This window comes from Sphaerodactylus townsendi, linkage group LG05 (assembly GCF_021028975.2).
Source record: "Sphaerodactylus townsendi isolate TG3544 linkage group LG05, MPM_Stown_v2.3, whole genome shotgun sequence".
Lineage (NCBI taxonomy): Eukaryota > Metazoa > Chordata > Lepidosauria > Squamata > Sphaerodactylidae > Sphaerodactylus > Sphaerodactylus townsendi.
The window spans coordinates 57,352,312-57,369,648 of record NC_059429.1 but is presented as its reverse complement, the minus strand read 5'-3'; the positions used below and the strand labels follow the sequence as shown (position 1 = coordinate 57,369,648).

The 17,337-nt window shown below is 44.4% G+C and overlaps 1 protein-coding gene across 10 annotated transcripts in view; it reads left to right on the top strand.

The window, feature by feature from the left end:
* LRRC7 (leucine rich repeat containing 7) overlaps nucleotides 1-17,337 on the top strand; it is a 268,314-nt gene that overhangs the window by 227,830 nt on the left and 23,147 nt on the right. For 8 of the 10 annotated variants that reach the window (XM_048497223.1, XM_048497228.1, XM_048497225.1 and 5 more), the window contains 4 exons: nucleotides 363-482; nucleotides 5,297-5,512; nucleotides 7,395-7,487; nucleotides 10,660-10,734. In XM_048497223.1, coding sequence (XP_048353180.1) covers nucleotides 363-482; nucleotides 5,297-5,512; nucleotides 7,395-7,487; nucleotides 10,660-10,734 — 504 coding nt within the window. The remainder of the gene's footprint in view (nucleotides 1-362; nucleotides 483-5,296; nucleotides 5,513-7,394; nucleotides 7,488-10,659; nucleotides 10,735-17,337) is intronic. The other 2 variants (XR_007244582.1, XM_048497227.1) reach the window with 1 other exon arrangement.

Here is a 17,337-nt window from a genome sequence, read left to right as displayed (position 1 = left end):
TCTTCTGATAGATATATTTACTATCCCATCCTATGCATGTGTATGCAGAATTTACTCCTAATATATGGAATGAAGCTTACTCCAGAGCAAGAGTGTACAGATTGCACCCATTGATGCTCTTTTGCCCTTTAATTATGGTCAACATTCTTAGTAAATTTTTGGCATATGCACTAAAGTCTTATCCAGGTTTGTAAGAAATGGTTCTTAAATTGTGATAAAATGCAAGAATATGTATTGTATGACTGTTTCATTTCACAAAATATAAATGTTTTTTTAAAATCCTATTTGGGGTGTAGATGCTATATGCCTTTGTACATTCAGCTTTCCTTTTGTTAAAGAATGTTTTACCATTTTAAAAATAGACCCCATCACAACAGAGCAGCATTCTAGACAATGGACAGGAAGATGTTTCTGTTGGTGGCCCATGGAATCCTTATCCTCTTGGAAGGCGAGATGTGCCACCAGATACTGTCACTAAAAAGGTAATATATATCAGTTAATATTGCCAGAACATAAATACTGCAACTTTGGATAATAAAGATATAACAATGAAATTAGATGGAAGCCGTAGGACTGTAAATTTATACCAATTCCTTATGATTCCATGTGACCGAAAGGCATGAGCCCAGTAACTTGGGTCTCCCCATGTTCCTAGGGCCATACACCCCTATATGTAGCTTACTAGTTTTTAAGTCAATACTCTGGAAAATAAATGGAATTTACTGCATTTTTGTGGGATTGCTCCTTGTTCCACCAGTTAGATCAACCAAAGTGAATGTGTATTTTGTAGGAGTTTGTAACAGTTGATTTTGTACCTGAAGTTTATCTCACTGGATCAGAATAATCTCTACAGAACAATAAATATTTATAAGAAAGGGAACACTGATATCTTGTACAGGTTCAGTTTTGAAAGAAAAAAGTTATTGCCTTTACTGGTCAGGCTTTTTATTTGTTGGAACTGAAAGAGTGACAATTTTATATATACATTAGGAATACTTAGCAGAGAATTGATATGAACCTCCATGGAACCCTCTCCTCTTCAGCCATGTTCATGCACAGTATGCCAGTCAGTATTCTGAAGAGGAAACCAGTGCACACCTACCATATGCCCCCCTCTCCTCTTCAAGGCCAGCAGAGCAATCCTAGAGTTACACACTTCTAAGCCTATTCATTTCAATGGACTGAAAAAGCTATAACTCTATTGAACATTGCTCTGCTGTGATTTCAAACTTCTTTGTATTTGTTGATTTCATGATGATGTTAAAAAGGTCCTGTCAATTTGAATTTTTGTAAGGCACTTCAGTATCCTTTTGCACTGATGCTTTATGCTAAGCTAAACAATCACCCTGCAAGCCAGGATCTGTTTAATTCATTGCATCAGTCATTGCTATGCTTTTTGCCAACAATTTATATTGTGCTGTCCACAAAAGATCCCCAGCTAGAATTAATTAACTTTTGTAAAGGATGTTAAAATAATATATAAAATACAAATGAAATAATGATACACACCATGGAGATTATTTCCCCAGTCACAATAAGTTTTCTTCGGAAAGATTGATTTCACTTCATCCATATACATTGGAAGCCATTATGAATGTCAATGTAGTAGCAATTTGAGGCTGTGCAAACAAGAGCTACGAACTACGAAAATTATTTGTCTATCATTCTCTATTGATGGGTTTTTAGTATACTGCTGTGGAAATGTTAATCTTCTTTCATTGAATTTGACCCCAGGTGATTCATTTCTGCCATAGCAGAAGAAAACTTAAAATGTATGACTCATTTGAAACTGGCTTCACAATGTAAAAAGATTAATACAATTGTGATTTTGTATAATAAATAAAGGACTAATTCTTTTTTCCCAGAGTTGTAAATATAGTTCTACATCATTGGAGAGGGATTACCTTCAGGTCATTATGCACAGAATTGCCACATGAAAACTTTTAAAAAAATTTATAGCAGTATATAAGTAAATAAATGTTGAATGTACATAAACCAGAAAAATCTGTGTGCTTACATTTCCCCAACATCTATGAGACTGAATTAGGCATTAATTTCATTGTCTATTTTCTAATTGCCTTCCTTCTTTCTCTGGAATGTATCCAAGTGTGAGAATATTATTGTTTATATAAATGTTAATTGTGAAACAGTAGAAAGTGGTTGTCAGTATACTAATCTAGATAGATTAGAAATAGGGTAGGGAATATCATGGAGTAGTGATACATTATGGGCTTCGGTGCTGAGCATGTGTTTCCAGAATCTTCTAGAGCAGTGTTACTAACTCTACAATTATCATGAGCCCAAAGGGCCACGTGGGGAACAATGGGCTGTATATGTGCTCTGCTGAGGATAAATGGGTGAAGCACCTTTCTTTTCTCTGCAGAAACTGCTTGCTTGGATCTGGTGGGGAGCTGCAGGAGCCTAATGTGCTCTATACTGAGTAGTGAAAAAGAAGGCAGAGATAAAAATAAAGGATGGTCAGGCTTTCCCCTTTAAGAAACTGCTTGAGTTGGGCCATAAATCTTCTGAAAGAAAAACCATCCCCACTGTGCCCAGTTCGCTCTTTTCCTAGGTCACTGACATGGTGGTAGAATTTTTACTTTCCTCTGTGGCCAACTTGGTCTGTTGGCTGTTGCCTAAGTGCTGTGAGAACATTATGGAGGCTTCAGAGAAGAAGAGTTGGATTTATATCTCCCCCTTCTTTCCTGTGTAAGGCGACTCAAAGGGGCTTACAAACTCCTTTCCCTTCCCCCCCTCACAACAAACACCCTGTGAGGTAGATGGGACTGAGAGAGCTCAGAAGAACTGTGACTAGTCCAAGGTCAGGCTAATCTGAATTCCCCAGATAAGCCTCCACAGCTTGAGCAGCAGAGCGGGGAATCAAACCTGTGGCGATTTCCCACTGGCAATTAATCCTGGGATAGTCACCCGAAATATCCAGGTTTCCTCGTGATCTCCCCATTGCTGAACTGCAGAACACAGATCAGTCCTGTTTCTGGTGCTCCCCCCCCCACCCTTATCACGGGATTTTTCTGGACCTGCTTGTATATGTACCTTTTAAAAAAAACACTCCAATGGGAGCTAATAGGAGATGGGGGCTACACATTTGAGGGTCTATAACTTTGGCCCCCATGAACCAAACTTCACCCAACCTGGGTGGTATCATCAGCAGAGTGTCCTACTGATACCACCCAGGTTTTGTAAAGTTTTGTCCAGGGGGTCCAAAGCTATGGACACCCAAAGGGGGTGCCCCCATCCCCCATTGTTTCCAATGGGAGCTCATAGGAGATTGGGGCTACACATTTGAGGGTCCATAACTTTGGCCCGCATGAACCAAACTTCACCAAACCTGGGTGGTATCATCAGGAGAGCCTCCTAAAGATACTCTGAAATTTTGGTGCTGCTAGCTTAACAATTGCACCCCTGACAGCAGGCACCCCCCCCAAGGGGCAGGCCTAGACATCTTCACTAGAAACATGCTGCAGTGAGGATGTTGGAACCTGGATGAAAAGGTGCCGATTATTTTGAAACTTGGTTGTATCCAGATTAAATTTTCAGTGGGAATTCGGCCCTGGTTCCTCCAGATTAGAGTACACCTGCTCTTAACCACTATGCCACTGCTGCTCTCAGGGGATTGATGGGCAGGATTGTCCCTTTACTCCATTCCTGGCACAAGGCCCACACCCCAGAGAGGCCTGTTCCTTACTTCTTTTCCAGACCATTCAATGGCAGCTATTTTGAGGTGGAAGCCATCTGCCAACTACAAGCAGCTATTTCAAACTATAGGTTTTTAAAAATTTATTAGACTTAATAGGCTGTCCCTTCCCTTTTGGGCTTGAGGCAGCTTACAGCATAATTTAAATATAATGAACATCTAGCGGTATTTACATTAAAACATTTAGCATTGAAACATCAACAGTAAAACATTCCAGCAATTCAACAATTCCAGTAGATTCAAGAAGCAAGTGTTTCATCCTTTGGGATGTGACACATCAACATCCCAACAAGTGGGGACAAAAAGGAATGGAGATAGAAAGGGAGGACAACAGAATGGGAATGGGAACAAAAGAAAACAAAGGAAAGGAAAAAAGTGAGGGAAAGAAGTGGGAAGGGGAGAGGTCAGCTGGTAACACAGTTGCCTCAGCCATAGGCCTGGTGAAACAGCTCTGTCTTACAGGCCCTGGAGAATTGCACAAGATCCTGCAGGGCCCTGATCTCCCTAGAAAGAGTGTGGAAGCCATCTGTCAACCACAGCCACAAGCTGGAGAGCTAGCATGGTGTAGCAATTAAGAGCAGTGGACTCTAATCTAGTCAACCAGGTTTGATTCTCCATTCCTCCACATGAGCAGTGGACTCTCATGTGGATCTGCTGGACTGGATTTATTTCCCTGCTCCTATGTTGCGTGAGCATGGGTTAGTCACAGTTCTTTGGAACTCTCTTAGCCCCACCTACCTCATGAGGTATCTGTTGCGATGAGAGGAAGGGAAAGAAGTTTGCAAGCTGCCTTGAGTCTCGTTACAAAAGAGAAAGATGGGGTGTAAATCAAAATTCTTCTACTGAGCAATTTCCTGCTTACTTTCTAGGAGCATAGAGCAATGCATATTGGTGAACAGTACTTAAATGATCCACAGATGGTATGTCAGAAAGCCACATGTGGCTACCAAGCCACTGAGTATCATTGTTCCAGATAGGGATACCAGACTCCAGGTGGGACCTTGGAATTACAGTTCATCTCCAGACCATGGAGATCACTTTCCCTAGAGAAAATGGATGCTGTGGAGGTCCCTGTCCTCCCCAGGCTCTTTCCCCAAAACTCCAGGAGCTTCTCAACCTGGATCTGGCATCCTAGCCCACCCCCTTCAGTGGATATGGGGGACCTGGCAACCCTAGTTCTAGAGCTAATATTTTAGGAGCCAGCTTCATTCACTCTGAGCTGAGGTTGCTAGCACCCACACTTAGATGGTTGGAGCTCATGCCTTTTCAGTCAGTTCTTTCTCCTATCACAATAGCCATAAGTTTGGACATTTTCTCCTGAATACCCAACTTTTTCTGTTTTTTATTGTTTATTTTTTCTCAACAGTTTTCCTACTTCACTTTCTTGCTGTTTTCCAATTTCCCTGCAAGTCCACATACTTATAGTATCGAGCACCACTTTTTAAAAGTGCTTATTTTGGAAGCAAACTGCCTTTCACAGATTGCCTTGATTGCCTCCTATTTATTTTTTCTTAATATTAAAATTTTAATAATGATTTTGTTCCCCAGTTAACCTGGTCTAATGGGTTATTTTACACACAGGCAGGTAGCCATATCCAAACTCTGATGGGATCACAAAGTCTGCAACATCGGAGTCGAGAACAACCATATGAGGGTAGCATGAATAAAGTGACCATCCAGCAGTATCAGCCACCACTGCCTATCCAGATTCCCTCTCAGAGCACTCGAGCACCACCAGCAGGGAGATGTGTAATCCAAACTAAAGGACAAAGGAGTATGGATGGCTATCCAGAACAGGTGTGTTTATAAAGCATGGCAATCTACAGACTATTCTATAAGGAGGTGATAGTGCAAAAAGGTGGATTTGATTGTTGTGTTTTATGGGAAGGGTTTCAATATTTGCTATGGTTTACTGTTAATAAATATATAGGCATAAAACATAAGAAGAGTCCAGCTAGATCAGATCACTGTATCTAGTCCAGAATCCTGTTTCATACAGCAGCCTGTCAGTTATCCTTTTTAAGCAACGACATCTGACTTTTTAAAAAATTTACTGTACATTTATTTCCCACCCATTGCCATAGTCCCTGAGTGGGGAATGCCCTTTGCCTTGAGGTTTGCCTGGCACTTAATGTTGCTTTCTTTTAGAAAATGAAATACAAAATCCCCACCCCCCCCCCCCCCCGGGTAGTACAGTGTAAAAACCAAATACAAAGGTGAAACCCTGTACTCCTGGCCAGAAGCGTATCGAGGGGAAATGGTGCCTGGGGACAACACCTCCTCCAGGCCCCCACCCTCATGCCCCCCTGCGTGTGGGGGTGGGGTACAAGGGTGGGGCTTGGACCAAGCCCCCACCTCTCAGCAGGCCAGCTCCTGCCATCCCCCGGGCTTGGGGAGGGCAAAAGCCTGCCTGCATAGAGGCCAGGGGCAGGGCTCATGGGGGGATGGCAGGAGCTGGCTCCTGGCAGGGGGCGGAGCTTGGACCAAGCCCCAGCCCCCCACCTCTCTGCAGGCTGGCTCCTGCCGTCCCCAGGGCCTGAGGTGTGGCAAGCAGCCCAGGTGGGCACTGCGGCTGCCACTGCTGAGCCCTGCCTCTGTGCAGGGGGGCAAGGTTGGTGGCATGCGACTGGGGTGCACACTGTTTTGTTATATGGGGGGGTTCCCGGCACCTCACTGCAAGTGACTGAAAGGCGTGCCCTGGGGACATGAGTGACCCCATGTCCCTATAGGCCGTACTCCTCTGCTCCTAGCTGCTAAGAAGACCAGCTTTATATCAAAAACTGTGCAATTTAATATAAATTGTAGTGCAATAAATAGAAATCATACATCACACAAAATTCTTCTTTGATATCCTATGTCAATATGTAAGCAAATCCCCAGCAGCACTAATATACTGCAGCCTCAATCACAAGGAAGATATGTAACTTTGAATATAGGTGAACTAAGCATCATGCATAATTAAAAATGCTGCTATAACACAGTATATCTAGTACAGTCTTAAAGCACACTATTAGTAAAAAAAAATGTATGTGCAATGTGCATCAAAAACTCAATTGAAGGAAGTTCCCAAATGACTAACCAGTGAATTCTAGACAGCTTTCTTTTAGGCAACAAGTTAAAACATGTTTGTTCACCCAGTCTTTCAATTAAGAGGTTGCCTTGGAAACTGTTACTTTAAACTTCACTGGTCTTTTTTGTGATGTATATTTTTATGCTGGGCTGGGCTTTTAATTACGGTTGGCAGCTCAGGGTTGGGAAATTTCTGGAGATGTGGGGGTGGGGGTGGAGCAAGGGGAGGGCAGGGTTTGAGGTGGGGAAGGAGCTCAGCAACATATAATGCCATAGAGGCCATCCTGTGAAGCTGCCATTTTCCCCAGGTGAACTGCTCTCTGTAGCCTGAAGATCATATATAATACCAGGAGATCACTACCTGGAGGTTGGCAACCCTAGTTTTTAATGCTAGATTTTAGTATCTTCTGTTGTTTTGTTTCACCTTTTATTGTTTTGTAAGCCTTTTCAGGTTGGCTTCTGGAGAAGTGGCATAAAAGTTATCAAAGTAACTGTATCCCAAATGTGCTCTAAGAAGTAACAAGTAATCACAACTATCCAGAAATCAAAAATCTTTAGTGACTAATTTCATGCAACTGTTTAGTCATCCCTTTGTATCTCTTAAATGTAGTTTTGTGTGAGGATAGAAAAGAATCCAGGCCTTGGATTTAGTATCAGTGGAGGAATAAGTGGACAAGGAAATCCTTTCAAACCCTCTGACAAGGTAAGAATTTTTTTGTTTGAATTGACAGCTACACATATAATGGAAGGTGGGTGAAAATTTGGACAGTAGTAAAATTAATTCCTCTTCTGAGTCTTGGTTGAGTTACACTGTCTCAGCCTAATCTATCTGACAAGGTGGTTGTGAGGATAAAACGGGGAAAGGAAGAAAACCATATGTGCTACTTTGAATTCCTTGGAGGAAAGGAGGGATTAAAATGTGAGTATGAGTATGCTTAGGATTATCTGTCGCCAAGCCAAAGTGGTTTTATTAGAAAATAGTTAAAGTGCCATTAAGGTTGATAGATGGGAAAGAAATGCAAAAATTTCAGCCCTTTCTCTGACTTCTCTTTCTATCCTTTGCTGAGGTCAGCTTTGTTTTTCCAAACCAATCTGCTAGCTATTTCCCAAGCCAAACAGGGCTTCCAGGAAGGAATGCAGAAGCCTTCCTGAGTGAGAACCATGGGACCGTTTCGCACAGCCTAAATAAGACATCCTGGGGATGCTAAAAAAGCCATCCTGGGAAGGCAACTCGGCACAGCTTTCTTCTCAAGACATCGTCAGGATGCCTAATTTTAGCTCAAGGCATCTTTTTTGGAGAACGCTTCAAAATGCACCTTTTCCCCCTAAGCCACCTACAAGATGTTTCCTGCCTGGCTATGCGGACTGCAGAGCTCAAGTGGCATCTTATTTTTTCTGCCTGACTGTTTTGCTGTCTGGTCAGTTTCATCCTTCACTTGTGCCCTGCATTTTGTGTGCAGCTGAAGTCCCAGGAAGTTTGCTCTGCAGGTTCCGATCCTGGGCACCTTTTCAGCCCAAAAAGTACATAGTTGTACATAGTTGTACTCAGCTGGTCCTGCTGATTCTGGCAATATATCGGTTTCCTGTTTTTATTTTCAATGAGCTATCTCCGTAGCTACACAGTCACAAATATGAGAATCTTAGCTGCTCGGAAGACCCATCTAACTTCTATTGAGAAGCATTGGGTTGAACTGCCCTCAGCGGACCGAAGTTAAAGTTTTTTCTTACAGCACAGAAAAACTCAGTCAATCCGCAGATTGGATTGTTGGGACGACTAACCCCAGATGTGTAACAGAACACACTTCTCTGTGCATTGACATGGATGCTGTTCATGTTCATGCATCAGGTTTGATTGGTGACAAAGTAATTACTGGGGTCCCTGGTTTAATGGTGTATACTGTTGTATACTGGCTTCTCTGTGGGATAGCTTTTCTACTTCAGCTAACGCCAAATTGCACAATACAGTATCTAACTGCAGGCTGGACAAAGACCTTTCACTTTCTGCACAGCCATGCACCAGGTGCAGGGAGAGGTGTTTTGGAAGTGTGAAGGAGGCTGATTCAGGTTGGGACTGTGGCATGGGAGGAAGAGGAGCTTCTCCCTTCCCCCATGCCATTTCCACAAGCCAAAATGACCCCAGGGGAAGTTTTGCCCCATTTTAGAGCTGCATTTGCGCTTGTGGGTCAATATAAATCTCAAAAATGGAACAAATGGGAAAACAAGTCAGGTAACTGGGTAGAAATTGTATTGAGTAGTTTGACCTAATGATGTGATTAAATTCTTTGCTGACTCTCTTCCTTCTCTCTGTGTGCTGGTTAGAGGCCTGGCCTGATGCAAAGAGGGAAGAGAAGCTGGTTTGGGGGGAGGGGCTGGCACTGTGATCAAAATGGCAGTATCTTCACAACAGTTAGCCTAATTACATAATAGCTTTCCTAGATATAAATAGAGAAGCACATCCATGTGCAATGGAGATTTGGAGGTCCCATCTTCCAGTTCAGAAGATGACTGCATTCGGAAGTCACAATAAATTGGGGTTTATTTAACTCACAGTTTATCAGCTCACCAGGTTTGTGGGACCACTGTATGTTTGGAAATCCTAGTTAGTCTGCTCTTTGTTTCCCTTCCCACCTCAGACCAAAGTCTCATATTCCCATACATAGCCATACTCCTGGCAAAGGTTCCTTACATCTTCTACCACTTACTATTATTGGCTGTAATAAATGAAGGCGGATAGAGGAGAGAAGCTGAGGTCAAGCTAGGTGACCACCTCATTCTTGGCTAAAGTAAATTTCATCTATACCTGTCTGCTTCACAGAATTCCTCTTAAACAAAATAGATTGTGGTAGCTGCTTGTGCTAAATCAAACTTATTGCATCTCCACTTGTGTTTCTGCGTGTTCCAGAACTTGTGCAATCAATTTCTGGACATTCTAATATGTAAGGAAGTCCTAAATATTGCATGAGACCTTACACTAGACTGTACTAAGTCCACTTATGTTTCCACATGCATGTTGCTGGATCCAAGACCTTTTAAGTTACTTTTTAAATTTCCTCTCTGTAAAGGCCAAAGTATTTGATGAATTTGCACTAGCAGAGAGAAGCTATGGAAAGAGGGCAGAAGAAAGGAGTGAGAGAATGATCTTAGAAAGCACCATCCATTGCTAAATGTATTTTGGATGCCAAGATTTTTTGCTTTTCTGTGCTTCCCTCCATGTGTGCAGGAGCCTGGCAGAGGCAGTGCTACTGAACAAATTAAGATTTCTGCATTCAGGCATCATAGCAGACCAGGAGAGACCATGGCTTAAAATCCCAGTTTAGTACATATCAAGAAACTGCTTTGTTGGGCAACCAGCTTGTTGGGCAACCAGATATAAACCAGCTTGTTGGGCAACCAGATATAAACTAAATATATTTTAATAAGACCATGGTCTGTAAACTGGGATTGACCATTATATCAGAATGGCATGTTCTTATTTCTAAATTATTGTCTTTATATGTTTGGTTCATAAAACTCAGTCTTCTTCAACCAGTGTGGTATGATGGCTGGACTAGAACTGGGGAAAACTGGACTCAAATCTCTTTCAGCCCTAAATCTCACAGGATAGTATTGAGCAACCACTCACTAACCTCCCAATCAAGATTGTTGTGATGGTAAAATAAAAGGAAATAAGAACTATGTGTGCCATCTTTGAGCTCTTTGGAGGAAGCACAGGAAAAAGTAGGATCACTTCTTAAGATTGAGCAAAGTAGGATGACTTGTGTTTGGCATAGTACATGGGTTTATTCATGCTAGCATTCCTTCAAGTAGGTCTTATGCAAACCTTCAACCTAGTTCTTGGTAATGGCATCCTAACCTCTGTTACTTCTGACTTATAGGGTATCTTTGTTACTAGGGTTCAGTCTGATGGACCAGCGTCCAACCTGCTCCAGCCTGGTGATAAGATTATCCAGGTAGGTAAAATTCTTCACTTTACAAAAGAATGGATTTAGTGCAGATAGTGACATATGCATGCTGCTATATTGGTCCTTTTCCTGCTTTCCCCAAATGAGGTTATGGACAATAAAGTGCTACAGAACTAGCAAGTTCCATGGGTAAACTTCTCCCATTATAACCAGATATAAACCCAGGGATGGTGGGAGGTGGCATTTTGTGCTTCTGTGAAGGAGCAGAGCAACTGAAAAAGAAATGGCATGGTTAGTGTGTTAAAGGATTACATGTTTTTTGTTCTGGGGTTAAGATGCAACTATGGGTATGCTTCTGCAGAGTACAGAACAGAACAGGGACACAGTGAAAGCTGTCCATTGTGACCCTGAGCATACCCTGTTAGCTTATGGAGCTTTGGCTTTTACTCATTTACATATGCTTTACATCAGCATAGTTTAAACTGAAGCCAGCTGGAAAGATGCCTATATATAACTACTGTCAGAAAAGTTGTAGAAGAAAAGCTGTGATCCACACCATGCCTTATTCTGTTCATTATTACTGCTTGGTAACAAAATTGGAGATAACAGACAAGACCCAAATGTTTTGGAGCAAGAGATGTTAGTTGGTTTTTATGTTGTTATGAGATATCAAGTGAAAAGACTAAAAGTTTTAGGAGTTTCGTATTAACCATTATTTACTAACTTAGCCAGTTTTACAGAACATCAGTTCCATTATCCAATTCACATTTCTACATATTCAAAACAATTTATCTTCAAATCAATGCTGAACATTTAGCTCAGACTATTGCCAATACAAAAGGCTCCTGTTATAATCTTACGTTCATCCTTTTTTTTTGGATTTCGTTGTTTGTGTTTAAGCTTTTCCATGCTTATATTTTACTCCTCATTACTATTCTTCAGTATTATAACTAAAGATATAACAGCTTATATGTGTCTGGAATTAATTTAAAATATGGCAAACCTGAAGTGAAGTATAAGTGCTGTTAGTAAAAGTGAGGTACTCTTGCAGCTTGTCCAGGTGAAGAGCTACCTTCAGTCTGCTGGTTTTGGAACAATGGAAGCATGTCTAAATCCAAGTTTTTTCCACTGGTCACGATTGCATTAGAAATACATTTACCGTTCCCATAGCTTTCGTTTGTAGCAGTTCTTTGCATATCTGCACTGTAAAAAGATAACTGCAGAAGGCATTTGGACACTTTTCTCCAGGACCATATTTTTCCAATTATTGGGAGCACCATGTCTTCCCATTCACAGCCTGGAAAATATGAATGCATTAGTGCAATTGTGCCATAGATTGATCATTCTTCATCTTGTTCAGAGAAATGGCTGAGGACTCAAGCATGTTTAAATCCATTGGGGCAATATGACATATATTTTTTCAAGGTGTTATGATATTAGATACTATTCATAAGTGCAGCAGTCTCTGGATTCTTCCCTGAGCAGGAGGACATCTCCTAATTGTGGGTGTTTCCCACCAGCTTGCTGGAGAGGCAGGAAGTAAAGTTCAGCTTCCTGCTTCCCTTGAGAGACCTCTCCTCCTTCTCAGTTTCTTTCCTGCCTCTGAGGGAGAAGCAGTCCTTTAGTTTATGTCCTGCTCTTATTCCATTTGTCATTTTTTCCTTCTCTCTCCTCTTTTATCTAGCTAGCAGCCGCCCCCACCCCTCAACTCTAGTGACAGGGCTTTCATCCTCCTGGGACTACAATTATCTCTGTCTTGGCTGCAAGCCAAGGAATATGGCTGACAGGCTTTTTCTGTACGGGGGATTTCCCGATGGCTGGTAGTGGCTCCAAGGAAAATTTCCTCTTAGAAGTGGAGCCTGGAGCCTCGGGGGCGCCCGTGGAGCAGCAACTGACCACAGAAATGAGCAAGTCCCCAGAGAGGGCTGCTCTAGCCCCAGCCAGCTACATGGAGGCGGCCATTTTGCGGACTGAGGCTAAAGTCTCTAAAAAGGCGTGAAAGGGCAGAGGAAAGCCCAAAATGGCGGCAGTGGCACCGGAAGCACCAGTTAGCCACAACTTGACACCAGAGGCTCTACAACAGCCCCAAATGGAGCTGGAGAGCCCTAAGGTTCAAAGTAACCCCGTTATCAGGCATAGATCCAACGGTGCTTCAGCTGTTGAAAGCCTTCAGAGCAACTATGAGGGAAGATGTAGTCTCCCTGTTGGAGGAAAGGGGTGGTGCTGCCCTCTGGCTATTCTCAGCCTCAGCCATCAAGCAAACGGGGCAGGGGTGGGGGTGGAGAGAGGAATAAGACAAAAGCTCCCTGGGCAGCCAGGAAAAGGGCCAGGATTAGCCCATTGCTGGATGCCTCCCTCTCTGATAGTGACTCTGACTTCAGAGAGATGGGTGAATTTTTTTATCATAAGATGGGGAGGAGGAGGAAATTCAGGTGGCAGAACAATCTCTCCAATTTTTTAAATAACAGGATTTCCAATATTTGCTTAACAAGTCCCTCACGGCCTTGAATTTAAAATCCTCTGCCAGTGAGACACAGGTGGTACAAGACCCGGACCTATTGTCCACTCATACAGGGGATCAGGAATTATTTCCCCAGGCAACCCCCAAAGAGAAAGTTTTTCCATTTCCCGAATTCTTTGAAACCCAGATAAAAGCAGAATGGTCCAAACCCACGGCCAATAGACAAGTGTCTGGATTTCTCAAAAAATGTATTTTGCCCCTGTATGCGCCAACCAGCTGATACAAGTCCCACTTATAGATTCACCCATTGCAGCCTTGCAGTCTAATGACCTGGTTACAGAGGATGGGGAGGGGTCCATGGGAGACAGCCTTGATAGAAAAGCAGATCACTTCACCAAGAGGTCCAATGAGGCCATGGTGATTAGGGTGGCATCAGTAGCTTCAATTATCTCTAGGGCCAGCATTGTTTGGGCCAGGAAGCTTATTGAGTTACTTCCAGAGGACAATAAGCATCTTCACGAAGGCGCCTCCAGAATTTTGAAAGTTACTTCCTTTGCTTCAGATGCCACCCAAGATGCCATTTCCTTCTCAGCTAGGGCAATGGTCTCCACAGTGGATACATGTAGGCTCCTATAACTCAGAGACTGGCCTGCAGATTTCCATTCTGAAATAGTAGTGGCAGCCTATCCGTTCACTCGAAGGAAACTGTTTGGTCCACATTTTGACCGCATCCTAGTGAGTATCAAAGATAAAGGGAAGGTCATGCCCTGGACATTATGCTGGAGGGATAGGCGACCCACTAGTGGGTTGTCCTTCCAGACCCAACATACATTCCTTAGATTTTACCAGGACTCAAAAAGGGGTTCCTGGGCAGCCAGATTTTTCAAGAAAAATCCCTTCCACAAGTGGTTCCCCCCAAAGGGTAACAGGCCAGAGAGAGGGGGGAAGTCAGGGAAGGCATGACTTGGGCTCCCTACCCTCGGCTCCTCGTGTTCTAGGAGCAGTGGTCCCAGTCTAACACAGACTCCTGGACCTTAGATGTGGTCTCCAGGGGCTATTCCATAGAGTTCCTGCACACCCTTCTGGAGCTCTTCCTGATATCTCCAGTGGCCAAGACAAGGAAAAGTGTCTCAGAACACCCAGGGCCATTCAACATCTCAAGGTCATTCAGGCTATCGAAGAGAGTAGGAATGGGAATGGGGGGTTTACTGCGTTTTCTTCACAGTTTCCAAACCAAATTGGGACTGGCATGCCATTCCGACCTAAAGTTCTTGAATAAATTTATAAAACTGCATCATTTCCGCATGGAGACCCTCAGGGTGATCATGGAGACACTCTTCCCCGGGGGAATACATGACCTCAATCAACCTACCAGAGGCCTATCTGCACATCCTGAGGTTTCAGGGCCACAGGAAGTTCCTTCGCTTCTGCCATGGGAATGCACACTTCCAGTTTCAGGCACTCCCCTTTGGCCTGTCATCAGCCCCCAGGGTATTTTCAAAGGTCCTAACAAACCTTATCGTGTTCTTGAGGCGACAGGGAATACACATTCTTCTTTATCTAGATGGCTTACTGATCTGGGCCCCCTGCTTCGACCAGGCCCTAAAAGTCACTTAGGCAGTCATCACCTGTTTACAGGAGCACGAATTCTTAGTCACCTACACCAAAAGCTCTCTCCAGCCCTCCCAAGTGATAGAGCACCTGGGGTGGTAATAGATTCAACCCAGGACTGGGTTTTGTTGTGACAGAAAAGAGGACATCCAAGACAAAGTCCATGATCACCCAGGTGCTCAAGGCCAGGACGTTTTCCCTCATGACCTTAGCAAGCCTGGTCGGACTTTTGGTCACCAATACAGAAACCACCCAGTGGGGCAGGTTTCACGTCCGACCCTTGCAACAATTTCTACGCCTGTTTCAGCTGCGCATAGCATGTACAACAAACCTCCATCTGGTGGTGCCCAGTGTGGTCAAGCCCTCTTTTATCTGGTGGATCAAGCGTGACAACCTCCTGCAGGGGAAGACCTACTGAGTGAGTCATACATGCCAGATCTTCATGAATGTGAGCCTCACCGGCTGGGGGGCAACCTTGGAAGGCATCCCAACTCAAGGCCACTGGTCAGCCCAAGAGTCCAGCTACCAATCAGCTGCCTGGAGCTGAATGCAATTCAGCTACCTCTATTAGCTTTCGGCACTCAGATTCAGGACTCCCATGTCCTAGTAAGAATGGACAACATAGCGGCCAGGTTCTACATAAATTAACAGAGGGGCTCCAGATCCAGCACCCTACACAGGGAGGCACAGGCAATCCTCTCTTGGGCTGAGAGGAACATCGCATCTATCTGAGCCGAGCACATCCAAGGGACTTTGAATTGTCAGGCAGACTGGCTCAGCCAACAGATGATACAGGAAGGGGAGTGGATGCTGAACAGGGAAGCCTTCCAACTGATCTGCAGTGTTCTGGGGTCCCGAGAGGTGGACCTTTTTGGCTCACACAACAGCCATCAACTTCCACAGTTTTTTTGCACGGTTCTCGCACCCGACAGCAGAAGACACAGACGCACTCACAGCCCCTTGGCCTCGGTCCCTGCTTTATGCCTTCCCACCGGTTCCAGTCCTGTCCAAGCTTCTGCTCAGGGTGAGGCTACTGAAGGCAGAGATCATTTAGTAGCTTCCTGCTGGCCCAGGAGACCTTGGTTCTCCTCCCTGACGGAACTGTCAGTCGGTCAACCCCTGACGCTACCCATCCAGCCAAATCTTCTACAACAGGGCCTGATCTACCACCCTGACCCAACTTGGTGGCGACTAGCTCATGGAGGTTGAGCAGAGCCTCTTCGAGCACTTAGGCGGAGCCTCTTCGAGAACTTAGGCTAGCTCAGGGGTAGGGAACCTGCGGCTCTCCAGATGTTCAGGAACTACAATTCCCATCAGCCTCTGTCAGCATGGCCAATTGGCCATGCTGGTAGGGGCTGATGGGAATTGAAGTTCCTGAACGTCTGGAGAGCCGCAGGTTCCCTACCCCTGGGCTAGCTTATGGAGGTTGAGCGGAGCTCATAGAGGTTGAGCGGAGCCTCTTCAAGAACATAGGCTACCCCAAAGAAGTTACAGACACTGTCTTGGCCTCCCGAAGGGGGTCAACTGATAAAATTGACGACGCCACATGGAAGGCCTTTGCCTGGTGGTGCTGCAGAAAGGCAGTTGACCCGCACAAGCCACCCTCTTCAGCAATCCTCAGCACCCTAAAGAGCGGGTCTGGCAAACTTTATGTTTTCTTCAGGATGTGATTAAGACAGGCCTAATGACCTCTACCTTATGACGCCAGGCCATGGCGGTGGTGGTGGTCATACTCTCCTACGATGATTGGCCCACCTCCAAGCATCCTTATATCGTCAGATTCCTCAAGGGAGTGGCCACGAAGGATACACTGGTGTGTCATAGGTTCTCTACCTGGAAACTGAACACAGTGCTCACAGCCCTGACCTGGCCACCCATTAAGTCCATTAGAGATTGCTCTCTCAAAAACCTCAGGCTAAAGAACATTTTCTTAGTAGTGGTTACATCAGCCCGCCACATTTCCGAACTGAAAGCCCTCTCAATGGATGACTCCCTCTGCATTTTCCACAAGGCTAAGGTGGTTCTTCACACAAATCCACTTTTCTGCCCCAAGGTGGACTCTAGGTTCTATAGGCGGGAGGAGATTTACCTGGCCACCCTCTTCAGCAATCCTCAGCACCCTAAAGAGCGGGTCTGGCAAACTTTAGATGTTAGGAGGGCCCTTACGGTTTACAGCTTATACACTCAGCCGATAAGATGCACAGACACCATGTTAATCTCACTGATACCTCCCAACAACAGGGAAAGGATTTCCAGCTGGGCCATTGGGCAGTGCCTGAGGGATTGCATAGTAGAGGTGTACAGGGCTAACTCCACCAGGGGGCGTCATGGCACACTGGTGACCCCTCAGTTTTAGAGAGATGCAGGGCGGCCACATGGACTTTGATATCTACCTTCACTAGGCATTACAAGGTGGACAGGTACAATGCAGCAGACACAGCCTTTGGCCACAGGGTCTTGCAGCACGTGCTAGTTTCTCAACCTGACTCACCTGTTTAAGGGACACTGCTTTAGAAGGTCCCACAATCAGGAGATGTCCTCCTGCTCATGGGAGAACGACTATTGGGCACTTACCATGA